Source organism: Cervus elaphus, chromosome 19 (genome assembly GCF_910594005.1).
Source record: "Cervus elaphus chromosome 19, mCerEla1.1, whole genome shotgun sequence".
Classification (NCBI taxonomy): Eukaryota; Metazoa; Chordata; class Mammalia; order Artiodactyla; family Cervidae; genus Cervus; species Cervus elaphus.
The window spans coordinates 3,894,354-3,912,782 of record NC_057833.1 but is presented as its reverse complement, the minus strand read 5'-3'; the positions used below and the strand labels follow the sequence as shown (position 1 = coordinate 3,912,782).

The 18,429-nt window shown below is 36.4% G+C and overlaps 1 protein-coding gene across 2 annotated transcripts in view; it reads right to left on the bottom strand.

Moving 5' to 3' along the window:
• Nucleotides 1–18,429, bottom strand: part of RNF13 (ring finger protein 13) — a 111,842-nt gene that overhangs the window by 10,561 nt on the left and 82,852 nt on the right. For both annotated transcript variants that reach the window (XM_043873563.1, XM_043873564.1), the window contains 2 exons: nucleotides 16,771–16,876; nucleotides 9,338–9,431 (listed from right to left, as the gene is read on the bottom strand). In XM_043873563.1, the coding sequence (XP_043729498.1) occupies nucleotides 9,338–9,431; nucleotides 16,771–16,876 (200 nt within the window). The remainder of the gene's footprint in view (nucleotides 1–9,337; nucleotides 9,432–16,770; nucleotides 16,877–18,429) is intronic.

Sequence of the window (18,429 nt, the reverse complement as noted above, 5' to 3'; positions counted from 1 at the left end):
CTCGCCCTCTAAGCCACTGTATATAGTCTAGTCACATGTTCTTTTTACTGTTCCTGGATTATATCAAACACAGTGTTACCTCAAGGCCTCTGAACTTGCTGTTCCTTCTCTGCCTGCAACGTTCTCCCCTCCCTCCTGCCCCCCAACCCCCGCCCCGGTTTATTCTCTTCCTTCATTTGGATCTCTTGCAGACTGGCCTTCTCAGAGAGGTCTTCCCTGTCTTATCTAAAATAGCATCCTGTCCCATGCTGTGTCGCTCATTTGTTTTTCTTCATTGCACATCTTGCTGTGTGACTTTACTGCTTTACTTGTCTTTTTGCCCCCACAAAGCTCCACAAAGGCATGAGGTTTTATTTTTTCCATTTTATTTACTGCTGTTTCACTCCCACCCAGAACAGTGCCTGGCACACAGTAAAATCACTCAGTAAGTATCTGCTGGAAGAACGTACGAATAACTACATAAGTTATTCCCAGGAAATCCTGATTTCTGCCTGAAACTTTTATCAGAAGACCTAATCAGATAGGTCTAAGAACAAAAAGCTAATAGTGTAGGTAAATTTTGTATAGATCCTGACGGGAGTTAAACTGGCCTGTCTTCCTACTTCCATGCTGAATATTCTCGCCAACTCTCAAGACAACAGAAGACAATATGCAACCAAGTCCATAAGGAATACTATGCTTGCACAGTGGCGATCCTCAACACTGTGTCTACTGATAAACAGAAGATATCCACGGAAAGAGGAGCTGTTGTACCAGGAGATACTAGAGAAGAGTGCTTCGACAGGCGCCGAGGGCCAAGTCTTAAAGGTAAACTGAATTGAAAAAAACTGAGGAGGAAAAGACAGGATTGGGAAGGTAACAGCTGAGACGGCTGCAAAGAAGAAATAAACATGGAAACAGGGCAAGATCAAAGTTATGCAAAGCTAGAAATAAAGAGCATTGGGAAGTAAAGGTGGATAAGTTTGGTGGAGTCAAATTCTGAAAGTTTTTAACACCGAGATGGAAGACTTGATCTTGGCATCTCTTAGACAGTAGAGGCCAACTGAAAGCTTTCAAGCAGAGGAATAATTGATGTATGAAACAGCATCTTAAAAATTCTTCATAAGGGTGATGAAGGGACCTGGGCCTGGGATGTACAGATCAGCCTAGAGATGGTTAAACTGACCTAATGTTTAGTCCTCTCAAAAATCAAGCAATAAACTGATGTTGGCTTGCATGATAAAGTGACCAAAAAGAAAGAAATGATCAGATCCAATAACCATTTTGGAAGAACAACTCACTCATTGCATTTGGAGACTAGACACAGGTAATAATAGAGAAGGGGTAAATCAAAGATAACACATGTAATCTTACGTGATGGCTATTTTCATTTAACAGAAATCCAACAACTTTTAAGTGTTTTATTTGACATTATTAAGATACAACATATAAAAGGAACAGGACAGGGGCTGGGAGAAAATTAACTGCATACAAGCTGGTAGTTTTTTTTTTTAATGTACGAATTGGTAAATTAATTCTAAATGTTAAGGAAGTGGTTAGTATTTTGTGACTGTGTTTTATCCTGAAATAATGTAACTACTACTAAAGACTAATTATAGCCTGAACAGTATGTGTGGAGCTTATCTAGACTACAGAGTGTCAAAATGTATCGATAATATCTCTGCAAAGACAGAGTATCTACTCTTCCTGGACCACACACTTTATTGTAATATAAGACATACAGTACAGGTTTGCTCTGATCTCTGAAAGTAGAGTGGCAACAAGAGAAGTCACTGCAATGAGAAGCCCATGCACCACAGAAAGAGTAGCCCCTGCTCGCTGCAACTAGAGAAACCCTGAACACAGCAATGAAGACTCAGAGCAGCCATAAATAAATAAAAAATTTTTAAAAAGATTCTCAGAATAAACTATAGAGGTTCTCTTACTGTATATAGTTACAGACAGTAAGCTGCTATCTCTAACACCAAGCACAGTGACTGGTCAACAAATGCTGACTAAATGCAAAAGGAAAAACAGTTCTGAACATACTGAACTTGAAGACTGTATATCCAGGCACAGACGTCTATTAGTTAACGGGGCATATGGGGCCAGTGCTCAAGAGAAAGGTGGGGGATAAAGGATGGAAGTCACCAGGAATAGCTCCAGGAAGAGGCAAGCGCCAAGAGGTAATCACCTGATACAAAGCCCATGGATCAAAGGTGTGCTATTTTTTAAGCAAGCAGCGAACCAAAGAATAAACGGCAGCGAAGGAGATTCCCACTTTACAGAAGAAGAGGACTCAAAGTACTGATAACTGACTATAGCAGTCGCTCACTGCCTAGAGACGCCTACCCCACCTACAACCACCCAGCACTGAAAACCATGGCGTAGAAGAGAAGTTACTGGTGGCAGTGAGTTGCATATGTCAATTTTAGGGAAGCAGAAAAATGTTGAGACTTTCTGAGCCCCACACTTTTTTTTTTCTTTTTTTTTTGAGGGCAGAGACTGCAAAGTAACTTTATAAAATAATTCATTGCTTCTTTCAGAGCATAGCCACCATGAAACGAATAAACATTTGTTAAATTACTAAAATGAGTCTTAGAGGATGATCAGCCTATGAAAATTTGCTAATATAATACCATTTGGGGGAAAACATCTTTAAATAAAAAGTCAAACTACAGATGATGGATAATAAGTCAAATGAGGCAATATATTTGTGAAAACATTTCCCGTAACAGAGTACTGGGAAAAAAAAAAAAAAAAGAGCCTAACTGTAAGAAATACTCTAGAAGGACACAAGGGAGACACTGCTATAGAACAACTTCAGATTTCTTTTTCTTCCAAAGTTAAGGCATCCTGAGTATCTAAGCTGGCCTGTGAAACTGTATAGACTTTACAGCTAGCATGATACTAAACTTGCTTAGTTGGGGTCTATAATAATTTGTATTTGTGAGTTACTTTCAGCAAGTATTACCAGAGAGGGAGGTTAAGTGCTCAAGGCCACAGAGCTAATCACTAAGAATCAGGTCTTTTGGTTCCATATCCTGTATTCTTTCCACTGTTAACATTCTGCTGATTTCTAAAAGTTAACTGCTAACTTCCTCACTGCTATGAGGTTCATAAGAACAACTTAAGGATACATTACTTATGAGCCCCTACCCCTCCAACTTATAAAGTTTATTTGTGGTAGAAGGAAGGCTAGGAACCAGCTATAGGAAAGGAAATGACTTGTGATTTCAGTGGCATTTAGAGCTGTCTGTAATTCCTAAAATGGAATGATTCCCGCAGCAAGAAGAGGTAAAATGATGAACATTCCTCACTGACTTCTACTGGATTTTTCCTTTTGGACATAAGATCTAGTGACAGCTAGTTACTTTCTTTCTCTACTTTTTTTAAATTAGGAAAGTTTCAAATATACACAAGAGTATAATGGTATACCATTATACCAGGCGTCCTAGGTGGTGCAGTGGTAAAGAATCTGCCTGCCAATACAAAAGATGCAGGTTTGATCCCTGGGTTGGGAAGATGCCCTGGAGAAAAAAATGGCAACCTCACTCCCATATTCTTGCCTGGAAAACCCCATGGACAGAGGAGCCTAGCAGGCTATAGTCCATGGGGTTGCAGAGTTGGACACGACAAATACCATTATACCACCTCATGTACCATCACTGAGTTTCAGCTTCTGCTCTTCTTGCTAGATCTACCTTCCTCTGCTTTTTTTTCCCTGAAGTATTTAAAACAAATTCTGAGATATATCATTTTACCAACACATACTTTAGTATGTATCTCTAAAAGATAAGGACTTTTAAAAGATGTAATCACAATACTATGATCAGACCTAACAAAATGAATAGTAATTTCTTAATACCATTCAATACCCAGTGGAAGTAAAGCCAAGAGCTGCCAGCAAACACCAGAAACAAGGGAGGGACAGGAAGAACCCTTCCTCAGATCAGGAAGAAAAACAACGTTGCCAACACCTTGATTTCAGAATTCTAGCTTTCAGAACTGTAAGAAAATAAATCACTCGTTTTAAGATACTTAGTTTGTGGTACTTTATTATGGCAACCCTATGGTAACAAATATTGTAAGTAATAGGTGAATCTGAATAAACGGTATATGGGTGCTTTTGGAGAAATCATGCAAAGTTTTGTCCTCTTAACAGAGGACAAAAGTTTTTAAACTTTGAAGCAACGTTTTTCTAAGTTTGAAATTATTTCCCAAAAGGTTAAGGATGAATACAGTAGGACCAAGAACTTGAATAGAAATTTCTCCAAAGAAGACAGACAAACAACAGTAAGCGCATGATAACATACTTAACATCACTAATCGTCAGGGAAAGGCAAGTCAAAACTACAGTGAGACACCATGTCACATCCGTCAGGATGACTACTATCAAAAACAAAACCAGGAAACGACAGCCTTAGCAAGGATGTAAAAAACGGAGCCTTGTGCAGTGCTGGTGGGAATGTAAAATGATGCTGTTACTATAGAAAATAGTATAGCTCTCCTCAAAAAATTCAACAGAGCATTCCCATTTAATCCAGCATGGATATATACCCAAAAGAACTGAAAGCAGAGACTGACAGATGTTTATAAACCTCTATGTTTATAGCAGCATTATTCACAATAGCACCTAGGTATCTATCAACACATGAATGGATAAATAGTGTGTGGTATATACATAGAGTATTATGAATACTACTCAGCCTTAAAAAGGAAAGAGATTCTGACATATTACTACAACGTGGATGAACCTACAGCATGGATATTGAGGACATTATGCCAAGTCAAGCAAGCCAGTTACTTATTATTCTGCTTAAAAGACTAGAGGGTTTCCCTTGTGGTTCAGCTGGAGAAGAATCCACCTGCAATGAGGGAGGCCTGGGTTTGATCCCTGGGTTGGGAAGATCCCCTGGAGAAGGGAAAGGCTACCCACTCCAGTATTCTGGCCTGGGGAAGTACATGAACTGGATAGTCCATGGGGTCGCAAAGAGCTGGACATGACTGAGCGACTTTCACTTCACTACATGACTAGAATATCCAAATTCACAGAGATAGAAAGCAGAATGGCAGCTGCCATGGGCTGCTTAGGGGGGAAATGGAGAGTTACTGTTTACTGGGTGCAGAGTTTCCACTTGGGATGATGGAAAAGTTCTGGAGATGGATGGTGGTGATGACCGCACATGTGAATACAGCTTATGTCCCCGAACTTTACACTTAAAAATGGCTGAAACGGTCACTTTTATGTATATTTTATTACAAAAAATACAATAACTGTATATATAAATATACACATATATTTATATATTTGGAGGTAGGGTGGCCTTGACAGGCTGATTTTAAATTTACATGGAAATGCAAAGTGCCAAGAATAGCTAAAAAATTGTTGAAGAGCAAGGCAGGAGGACTAACTCAATCAGAATATCAAGACTTACCATAAATCTATAGAAACTGAGATAAGAATAAGACTAACAGAAGTCCAGAAACAAACTCACGCGCATGGACACTGGATTGTGCCACAGTTGACCGACACTACAAACAGTGTATGTTTAATAGCTCTGGGACAACTGTATATCCTTATACAAAATATCAAACTGGAAACAAATTGGGCCCCAATTTTACAGAATCAATTTAGATAGACTAAATGTCCAAACATAACAGGCAAAATTATAAAGCTTTCAGAAAATAATATAATATCCATATGATCTTAAGAGTATGGAAGAAGTTCTTTTAAAACATGCAAAACATAAAAGAACTTTAGTCCTGTGAAAAAAATAAGCAACGAAACCGGAAAACAGTTAGGACACATAAAATCAGTGAAGAGCTGATTCACCCACACACCCACAACTCTGCAGGAGGAGGGGGGGTGTTGTGCGAATATCTGAAAAATTCCTCCTACATGTAAAAAGCAGGGGAGCACAACCCAACAGGAAAAATGACATGGAAGGTGCTTCATGGAAGTGAAAATCTAACTAGTAAATAAAAACAGGCACTTCACCTCACTGACAAGGAGCGCAATGTAAATTAAAACCACTATGAGCTATCTTTATAAACCCAGGGTTGGCTAAAATTTAAAAGTCTGTCAGTACAAAATATTGGTTCAGATGTGAGGTGAGAGGAACTCCTATATATATTGATGGGAATATAAACTGTTAACATCATCCCTTTGAAACAGATTTGGTATTATCCAATAAAATAGAAGATATGTATATCCTATGAGCCAGCTAATCTATTTCTAGGTATGTACTCTATAAAGAAATCCATGCTCATATATACCAGGATATATGTACAAGAATGTTCTTAAAAGTATGGTCTGTAAAGATTCCCCCAAACTGGGGAAACAGAACGTTGTATATCAACTGTACTTCAATAAAAAATAAAAAACAAAACAAAAACCCAATTGTCTATTAACAGTAAAATGGATAAACGATGTATTTACACAATGAAATAACACTGAACGAACTACACACACATGCAATAAAGTGGGTTAACTGCATCCAAAAAATGTTAAGGAGGAAGGACCAAAGGATACAATTCAAAAATAGAAAAACTGTATCATACTGTTCTGGAATCCATACACAGGTGATAAAACTTAGGAGAAAGGCAATGACATGATTGTCACAAGCCAGCACGGTGATCACTCCCAGTGAGGAGGAGAGGGCCCTAGTCTAGACGGGGACACAGTAGTTTCTGCGATACTAATAAGGTTCTGTTTCTTGAACTGCAAAGTTTCAGAAAAATGTCTTATATCCTTTTCTGCATACACATTATACTTCACATTTCTAAAAAAATGTGAAGGTATAGGAAAGATGGACACCACTCCATACAGATGAACATGGCTACAGAAAAACACAGTTATGCTGACTGGTTCATAACTATGAACCTGAAAGGGAGGTTCAGGCTCCCAGGCAATCATATTTCCCTCTTCCATCTGTCCATCTGCTCTCCTAGAATAATGTACTAAACCTTTCTGTCCTTAAACCTCCAACATCTCCTCCCCATCCTATCTTTTGGCTGATGATTCTGTTTCCTACTTCACTGAGAGCCATGAAGTAAAGAATCCTTCCACATCTTGACCACCAGAAACACTGCCAGGATTTTGTGCCCACATATTCTACTTTACCTGAGCTTAGCTCTCCATGCACCTATCGAAGGTCCATCCACCTATTTGCACACCAGATCCCATGCCTTCCTGCCTCCGCAAAGACATAGATTATAGCAATTCTCCCATCTATCCCCTACATCATCAATTTTCTTCAGCAAATATGCTATTATTTCTCAATGAAATTTCCCCTATCAGCTACTACATCATTTCTTTGCTCTCCTTTATAGTTAAATTTCTTGAAAAAGTTGTCTATAGTTACTATTCCTCTCCTTCCATTTTCAAACCCACCACAGTCAGGTTTTTGGACTGATCACTCTGTCAAAACTGCACATGATGATAATCAGTAATCAATCAGTTCTCATCGATCTATCAGGAACACTTGACAGGTTATCAATCACTCTTTGCTCTCTGGAGGCTGGGATCACCTGGTTTCTGGTAGACCACTGTTTTCTGATTTTCCCCTGTATACTTGGTCACTTCTTCTCGGTCTCCACTGCTGATTCCACTTCTTCCTTACTCAGGGTTAGGCTGCCCCAAAATGTCTGGCATTCTGTCCATTTATACTCATTCTCTTGGTGATATCAGCAGTCTCGTGATTTAAATACACCTTTATACCAATACTTCCAGTTGAGGAATGAAAGTATGGAGTCTTAAAAAGTGATTCCTAAAGCCAGCCCTCAAATTGGCCTATGAATAACTTTTAATTAATCTACACTGTATGACGACAGTGCACTCCATTTTTATAAATGTTGGTATTTATTTAACATACAATTTTCCTGTATTTCTGTTGTTAAACTTTATATTTTTCATAAAGTAACGGTTATTATATTTGGTAGGTTTTCTGAATAGTTGTTACTTGGAAAAATAAAAAATTTGCAGAACTAATTTTTTAAATTGAAGTATAGTTGACAGAATTAAGTTTTAATGCCTTCTCTTTTCCTCCTTTCCACTCTCTACGCATTTTCTCTACTGAATTAAAAAAACAGAACATTTTTACTGGCATAGAAATTGAAAACTCTAGGGAACTACTGGCCAAAAAGATTTAATAAGCATGTACCACACTGAAAGCTCACGAAGATTAAGCAAGAGAAACTCCCTTAGCTAGAGTGTTAGACCCCTCCCGGCTCTATCAGTACTGGCGAGGTGACATTAAATGTTTTGCCTTTCTGACCCTCTTTCCTTGGAAATTTTTTCCCTTTCCTTGGAAGGAAAGTTATGACCAACCTAGACAGCATATTGAAAAGCGGAGACATTACTTTGCCAACAAAGGTCCGTCTAGTCAAGGCTATGGTTTTCCCAATGGTCATGTATGGATATGAGAGTTGGATTATAAAGAAAGCTGAGCATCGAAGAATTGATGCTTTTGAACTGTGGTGTTGGAGAAGACTCTTGAGAGTCCCTTGGACTGCAAGGAGATCCAACCAGTCCATCCTAAAGGAAATCAGTCTTGGGTGTTCATTGGAAGGACGGATGTTGAAGCTGAAACTCCAATATTTTGGCCACCTGATGTGAAGAGCTGACTCATTTGAAAAGACCCTGATGTTGGGAAAGATTGAAGGCAGGAGGAGAAGGGGACAACAGAGGATGAGATGGCTAGATGGCATCACCGACTCAATGGACATGAGTTTGGGTAAACTCTGGGAGTTAGTGACGGACAGGGAGGCCTGGCGTGCTGCGGTTCATGGGGTTGCAAAGAGTCGGACACGACTGAGGGACTGAATTGAACTGACCCTCTATTTCCTCATATACAATAACCATTATGGTACCCATTTCATAGGAATATGAAAATTAAAATGAGATGATACATTTAAAATATATTGATACATAATAGCTACCCTACTGTGTTTAGTTAAGCCAACACTATATGTGTTTAGTTAACACAATGTTAATACAGTGATGAAGGGAGGAGAGACAGGAGGAGGAGGATCAGTGGGAGCAGACCGCCTGGTGCAGAGAAATACTTTATCCACTGACATTTTCAATTTCTGGCGCACAGGGATAATAAAGCATTTTTGGCCAGTTTTATCATCGTTTTTAAATTCTCTGAAGACCAGTACCCACCCCTGCCCCGAGTGTTCCTGCCTTTACCAGGATAAACCATAGCAAAAGACCACCTTCTACACTCACTCATTAATTACTAACTGAGAATTAGGCATGGCATACGGCAAGGACTCAGCAGTATTATTAAAGTACGATCACCATGTATTATTAAATAAACTAATGGTGGTTATTTAGAAAATAATCGCTTACCCTTTTTGAATTTATGTACAGGGAGCTTCTTCAGTTGATCTTTACGAAGTCGGTTTCTCCTAGCTCTATGCCGATCCTGGACAAATTTTGTGATCTAAAAACAAAAGAGAAATATAAAGGGAATCAGATATTAAACATGCAAATAGAAAATTACTACTAAGATAATAAATGCCTTTTAAGTTTCTAGATAGCTGCTACAAATCAATTTATTTAAACCCTAATCACAAGGCTTATTAGCTAAAATATCTATGATTAGATGTATTGACAAGTTGTATTGAAATCTGTCAATTGGAGGGTTGAAATTTCTATAAGTTACAAACTAATAAAATTTTCAAATTTTATAATGGGTATTGTATATGAGGAAATAGAGGGTCAGAAAGGCAAAAAATTTAATGTTACATCGCCAGTACTGACAGAGCTGGGGAGAAGCATGGGTCTAACACTATAGCTCTATCTTTATTATTAGTGATTAGTTAGCCCTTAAATTATCCTTTGAATTTTTATCCACTGTCCTAAATTATCTTTACTTTATTCTGACAGAAACATTATAAATAACATGTAACTATTTGTTTGCAAAAATATAAATGGTAGACTCTAGGTTACAAAGATTTCACTAAATCAAAAATGGTAGGGTCGAAATTTCTATAAGTTACAAACTAATAACATTTTCAAACATAACAGGCATTAAAGTGCACTTTCAGTGGTTCCAGTAGCAAAATGGACAGAACTAATACAGATTACCTATATTATAAATATATAGAAATATCAGATAAAATATAAAAAACATTAAAAAATATAAATTGCTATGCTTACAAGAATAAAAATAAATACATGGGGTCAGAACCAAATGCGAAAAACAACATTCACAAAAGAAAATTTTGACAGATTTGACTACATCAGTAGACTTCTGTCTACATCAGTGATTTCTGTCCTCAAAAGATACTGTTTAAAGATAAAAAACAAGTCACAGACTGCGAGGAAATATCTGAAAATTGCATGTCTCACACGGGATTTCTATCCAGAATATACAAAGAGTTCAAAACACAATAATAAGAACACACAAACCACCCAACAGAAAATAGGTAAAATATCTGAATAAACACTTCACTGCTGAAGATATACAGATGGCAAATAAGCACTTGGAAAGATGTTCAACGTAATTAGTCAAGATAAAAACGAAAATTCAAATCACAAACACTGCTGTATTATGTGTGTATATGTATACACATGCTATGTATCTATTAAAATGAAAAACACTGACTATACCAAGTGTTAGCAGGCAAGCACAAGGGCTGGCGTGCTGACGTGCTGCTGAAGGACGGTGAAACTGTGCAACCATTCTGGAAAGTAGTTTGGTGGTTTCTTATAAATTTAACTACATACTTGTGAAATGACCTAATCATCCCATTCCTACTTATATTTTGCCAATAGAAATGAAGGTGTATATCCATAAAACAACTTGTACACAACGGTACAAAAAAGTCTATGTCAGCTTTATTTAATAGCCCCACACCAGAAACAACCCAAACATTCATCAGCAGGTAAGTGAATAAACAAAACCGCAGTACAGTCATACAATGGAATACAACTTGTCAATAAAAAGTAATGAGTATCAACGTATTCAATAACATTCATGAGTTCCGAAATAAGTATTCTGAGAGAAAGAAGGCAGACACAAAAGAGTACATAATTTATGAGTCCCTGTATACAAACTGGTAGAAAATGCAAATTAATCTATAGTGACCAAAAGCCGGTCTGTGGTTGCCCAGGGATGGTGGGGAGGGAAGAAATGAAGGAGAAATTTGGAAGGGGTGAAAAGAAAGTGATTATCATAGAGTATAAGGAATTTTTTTTTTTAGGAAATTTTTTGAGTGGGTTGATATTTCATTATCTTGATCATGATGGTGCTTTCACACATATCCATATATGTATGTCAAAATTTACCAGACTGTACAATTAAGTATGTGCAGTTTATTAATATATTAATCATATTTCAGTGGGAGAACGAAATGGCAACCCACTCCAGTATTCTTGCCTAGGGGGTCGCACAAGAGTCTGACACGACTGAAGTGACTTAGCAGCAGCAGCAGCAGATTTCAGTACAGGTTTATTTTAAAAATTTAATAGTAACCACTAGAAGAATAACAATATAATATAAGCTTTCAAACTAGCAGGAAAATGCAGAGAGGGATAAAGAGAAAAAAAGTTGGGTAATCCAAATCTGCACAGTAGAAAAAAAACAGAATAAAAAGTCAACAACAGAAGTTAGTCCAAATCACAGTAAGGTAAATGGATTCAATTCACCAGTTTTGTTTAAAATTTAGAGTGTATGATATTGGATAAAGAAAAACTTCCAACCATATGCTATTTACAAGGTATGAGATTAAAACTTAATGACACGTTAAGACAAAAATAAAAGTAAAGAATACAGGGGTAGATAGTTATATTATGATAATACCAAGTAAAATTTGGTTTATCAAGTAAAGTAGGATATAAGACAAAAATCATCATTAGGAAATAGTTATCACAATGATAAAAAGGATACTTCACCGAGAAAATGACAAAATTGTGGAAGAATACATAAATTCACAAGCTCAGTAACTTCTAGGTCAAGCAGACAAAAAAAAAAAGTAAAGACCACAGACCCAAGATGCCCACTACGGCAACCACTGTTTACAGGCAGCTACCAAGCACTTGAAATGTCTCAATCGAGATTTACTGTGAAAGTATAAAATACACACCAGATTGCAAAGACTTAGGACAAAAATGATGCAGGATATATTTTATAACTATTTATTAACTGAATGTTGAAATACATATTGGATTTACCAAGTTAAATAAATACAATATTAAGTTAATCACACAGAAATATTTCCTTTTACCTTTTTAAATTTGGCCACCAGAAAATTTTAAATTACAATAAATGTGGCTCACAATATCATTCTACTACATAGCACTTCTTCACAAGACTGAGGAGTGCAGAAACTATAGGCAGCTGCAATGACTACTGCAGACTGCAGCTGCACCGCTCTGTGAATACACCAAACGCCACTGAACTGCATGATTTAAATGGGTCAACTTTATGTTATGTGAAGTATATCTCAAACTCTCTAAAAAATACTAAAAAAAAAAAACTAGATAAGACAAATACACAAGCTCAAGTTAATGGACATATAGAAAACTTTACACCCTGCAATGCTTTTCACACATGCGGAAAGTTTATACATCTTAACCACAGTTACCATGCCTCTTCACCACCTGGATTAAAAAAGACAGCAAAGACATTAGAATACATGTCCCACTGGAATGTGAGCTGCTTGAGATCAGGGATTTTTACCTATTTTGTTCACTGAGGAAAGTTCAGACCCTAGAGCAGTGGCTAGGTTTGGAGATGCAGAACAACCATTGGTTGAATGAAAGGAAAAAAAGAAAACTGCAAAATCCACTCCTCTAAAAGACAAAGACAAACTTCTGACAACACTGCTCAAGGTATGGGTGGATATGAATAAACCAGCACTCATCCCACATGTAGTAGGAATCCTCAAGTTGCTATAGGAGTACATAGATGGTATAAATCACTTTATACAATACTTGAAAACAGACAAAACAGAAAATTTCTTAGAAATATAATTTGGTATAAAAAAGAAGACAACCATTTATATACCCATGTAATTATGAAACAAAAATCAGCAGATTTAGATAATTTTACAGGCAACCTTCACCAAAACTTCCAGGAAAAAGACAATCCCAATTTTATTTAAAAAAAAAGTTTAGAAAATAGAAAAAAGAAAGCTTTAGTTTTACGGGACTAGCTTTATCTTGTCTAGTTATTTTAAATTATGGCAAAATATACAAAACATAAAATTTACTATCAACCATTTTTAAGTACACAGTTCTGTGGCAGTAAGTACACTGTTGTGCCACCATCACTACCATCCGTCCACCAAACTCTCCACATTTCCCAAAACTGGAACTCTGTACACAGTAAACAGTAATTGCCCAACCTCCCCTCTCCATAGCCCTTGGCAACCACCATTCTATTTTCAGTCTCTGAATCTCACTACTCCAAGTACCACACAGAAATAGAATCACACAGCATTTGTCCTGTAGCGCTTGTTTATTTCACTTAGCATGTCTTAAAGATTCATCAGTGTGTTGTAGCATCTGTCAGAATTTCCTTCCTTTTTAAGGCTGAACAGTATTCCATCACATGTGTATATACCACATTTTGTCTATCTATTCATCGATCAATAGATAACTGGGTTACTTTCACCTTGGCTATTGAAATAATGCTGTTATGAACATAAGCATACAAATATCTAACTTCCAGCTTTAAATTCTTTTGAGCATGTACCCAAAGCTGGAATTAGATCATATGGTAAATTTATGTTTAATTTTTTTTTTGAAGAATTGCTGTACTATTTTTTATACTGATAGCTCTACTTGACATTCCCACCAGCAGTGCTCAAGGGATTATCTAGTTTTGATGTCAAGATTATTCTAGTGCCATAAAACTAAATTTCTCTTACCTGGACATTCAGGTTGCTAGTATTTAGGATTTTTGCACCTAAGTGTAAACTGGTTGATCCATATTGGAAATTTGATAACCCAATATGCAAAGGCAAAATTTATATATCATAGTCAAAAAGAGTGTACACAAGGTATTAGGATTTTTAGAATTTACAAAACAAATTCATGTAATCCAACATAATAATAAAAGAAAAAACAATGATCATCATGATAGAAAAAAAAGACACATAAGGCATCACCTATTCTTTATTTGAAAAGAAAAAAAGGCAAAGAAAAATTTTGTTCCTTATTTCTAATTCTTATATTTTTTTTTTGTCTTACCAGAAAATATAGTACAATGTTAAAACAGGAAGTACAATAAGCATCTTATTAGTATTTTTTTTTTTAACATTCATGGGAAGGCTTCTAAAAATTCACTACGTAATGTTCATTGAAGTTTTTAGTCAGTAATCTTTATTGGCTTAAAGGTATTTACTCCTAATTTGCCAAGGATACTTCTTGTTGTTCTAACTTTCCATATTTCCTTCTACATTGAAAACCCAAGAGAATAAAAAAATTCAAATTACCAGAATAGGAGAATTCAGTAAGTCTGCAGAGATAAAATTAATATAGAAAAATCAATACTGTCCACTGTCCAAATAGTGGTTTCTTGAATACTAATCTTCAATTTAAAAAAAAAAAACAAAAAAACAAATCCAGGGCTCCTTGGGGAAACGTCTGATTTTAGGGCTAGGGCAAGAAAAAGAAATGATGAGCCTGGGGTTTCTTACAGGACCAAACACTAAAGAAGTATTATACTTATGATTTGTATAATAAGTTGGATCAAAGAGATCCAAGACCCAGCCTGCAGAGCTCCCAATGGCCAAAGCTCAAACAATTAAACAACAAAAATAATGTAGTACTGGATTATTACCCAAAGTATAAAAGAAATATACAGAGCACATACCAATATAGATGTGACTGAACAAATAAATAAATGCCGAGAAGAGACAAATCTTCCTTACAGAAGAATTCCAAATAATATATGTAGATACTCCCCTCCCTCCAGGAAGTGGAGCTTAATTCCTGCCCCTCCCCACTTTTAAGACTGGCTATAGTTAGTGCCTCACTTCCAAAGGAAGAATTGAATACAGAAAGAGAAAAAATGTTAACTTCATAGTGGAAACACCTGGCAAACATAACCTAAACCAAGGGATGGAGGTTACCATCATCAGCGATGTTATGCAAGCATCATGTACCCCTGGCTGACATGTTAGGATGAGAAGGGCACTTTGCTTTGCTGATACTCGTTATAAAAACCTATAACCAACCCATTCTAATCATAAGAAAAATACCAGATTGAGGAACATTCTACAGGATACCTGGCCAGGACTCCTCAAGACTATCAAGATCATGAAAAACAAGGAGGGGTTAAGAAACTGTCACAGGTCAGAGGAGATTGGGAATACATGGTAACAAAGAAATGTGGTAGCCTGGACTAGGTCCTGGAAGGGAAAGAAAGCATTGATGGAAAAATGTAAAATCTCTCCAGGCTGGACTTCAGTAACAGTAATGTTAACTGTGTTGGTTTCTTAGTTTTGACAAGTGTATCATGGTAAAGTAAAATGTTAACAATGGGGACAACTAAATGAGGAATGCATGGGAACTCTCTTTGCAATTTTTCTGTGAATCTTAACATTATTCCAAAATTAAAAGTTTATTTTAAAATATTAGTAAGTTCCTATATCTTAGTAATATCTAATTAGAAAATACAATTTTAAAAAAATCTAACAAAAAACATGTTAAATGTTTACAGAAAAAAAACTATTAAACTGATGGATATGAAAAACCAACAAAGTAAAAGAAATACTACATCATAGGAAGACTACTTCAAAGACAGTGTTTACCCTTTAGTCTATTAATTCAATACAATAATAAACTCATTGGATGTTACTGTAAATATTCTTTATGAAAAATAAAAAGGTTAGGGACAATAGTGGGATTGTTTTATATTTTTGTAAATCTCTTTTAATATCTATCTTAATAGACACAGAGAGATTCTCACATTTGCTTCTGCATTCAATTTGTTTTCATACCTCAGACCATGGAGCCTCTAGAAACCTCTTCTATGAACCCAAAAGAAAGAGTGTGACAAAGGAAAATCATAGCTTAGTATCATCATGGAAATAATTTTGACCCTGCAGACCCACCAAGAGTCCTGGGGTCAACCTCTATAACCACTATTTTGGAAACAATGTGTCACTCTCTTAACCTTGAGGCCTCATAGTATTCTTTATTTACATTTTAATATGAAAAACTTCAAGTTAGAGAACAGTTAGAATAATTTTTATAATAAATATGCATATATCTCCTACCTAGATTCTACAATTAACACTTTACTATATTTTTTAGTCACGTATCTACCTTTCCCACTATTTACCCATCAATACATTTTTTTCTTTTTCTTTTTTACAATCCATTTCAAAGTAAGTTGCAAATACTAATATACTTCCCCTCAAATAATTCAGCATGTAAACTCATTACTTAGAGTTTAGTATTTTTATAGCTCTTTTTTATTTTTCTTTTTAGGTAAACTTCACATACAATGAAATGCACAAAATTTGAGTATGTAATTTGGTGATTCAGACACTGTGCAACCCAAACAAGATACACAACATGTTTCTCACTCTCCAGGAAATTCCCTCATACTCTTCTGAGTAAATCCCTCACCTCCTTTCCTCCCCACACCTACCCCCGCAAAGAAATCACTGTTCTGCTTTTTTTCAACCCAGATTATTTCCACCTTTTCCAGAACGAGTCATGTAAATGGACTCATACAACATGTACTCTTCTATGTAAGGCCTCTCTCAGTATAATGTGTTTTGGAGCCATTCATATTAAGTATTTAAAATTAATTTACCTACCATAAAAATGACTATCAAGATGAGACAGATGCCCACTATGATAAGGAAGGGGATTAGGTAGTATTCCAGAGGAAGGCTAAATTCTGGAACTAAGATAATGTGGCCCCTGCAAGAAAACAAAGATAAATAATTAGGAAATATTGACTTGTCAAATTATGATGTTAATTGAAAACAAAGAAAAATATTTTTTAAAAGCATTTGGACATTACAATTTAATCCACTAGACCCATCAATTTTCTAATAGATGATTTCCATTAAGTTAAGGGATGTTTTCTCCATTTTTAAATCAGCTTTACATATTTACCAAAATAATTTGCCATTTAATTAAAAGGAACTTTTAGACTGGTTAGAGGAAATCAGTTAAGCAACACTTACTGTGTCCCTCCCTAAGAACATGTTTACTGAATTTAGTAACCTGGATGAAAGTTAGCATATTTCACAAGCAAATAATCAGCATTTAAAACTGGCAGTACCTCAGGCAGAATGTCAACAAGACCCCACCCCCACACACACACCAAATTACTTTTCATCAGTTTCTCCCATGAAAAAACTCTGGAGCCACTATTGATGAAAATGAACTCCCTATTCCCTTTATGCTTTATGGGAATTTGTTGTACCAAGTACAGTGGATATAACCCCCATACTCCACATTCATCTGTGAGATACGACATGGAAAACTGGCAAAGAAATTCACAAGAGTTGTAGCTTCTCTATTCTAAACCTTCTCCACTGCTTGACTTAAAAAAAAAGCAAAAAAACTACAAAAATGTGTATATTGTGGGGGTTAGGGGGGGGAATAACCAAAGGTCCTATTCTCCTCGTTATTAACCACGGTTCATACGGTTATATGGTTATCAACCAGACAATACTAGTAGTATAAAAATTGACAGGGACTCAAGAAATGAAACTGAACAGAATAAGCACACTATTCGTGCTTCATGAGCAAACTGTATACAGCAGTGAATCCTACCACAGAAAACTCCCTCAGACCAGGGAAGGGTCTGGGTGACGGTCAGCAGGACGGCTGACCTCTCCACCGCACTCCTGTGCTACTCAGCCAGTGCGGTGTCAGCAACATCACACGGTTACCACTGCGGGGTGCTCCTTCAGGTACCCACTCCAGGTCCTTCGTATCGCAGACTGTACATCAATGTAATCAAATAACTGATAAGGTGTGATTCCTCTTTATGGAGTTACTTCAGATAATAAATTAAGGAGGAATTATAAAATAAGACTACCTGCAAATCCTAAAGAACCAATGGCTTCAGACAACGATTATTAATGATTGCTCACATCACAAAGAGAGAACCAAATATCATGTCTCCTGATGGAGACATAATACATAATAATACATATAAATTATTCTTGCCTTACCTATCCTCCTGGCCCCCAAGCCACACTTGAATTTGAGCAGCCCTCTAGATCTAACTTGCAATTTACAGGGAAAATAAGTAACAAAGGAAACCTCTAGACAATACACCAAGGATGCAGTCAGAAAAGTCGACTGTGGTAAAATTTTACAGGACAAATGACCCTGTTTCTCCAATAAATACATGAGTAGGGAAAAAAAAAAAAAAGCACAGCAAACTTATAGATTAAAAATAGGGTCATTATATGCCCTTATTTGCTCTGAAACAAATCTAGATTGAAATGTTTTGA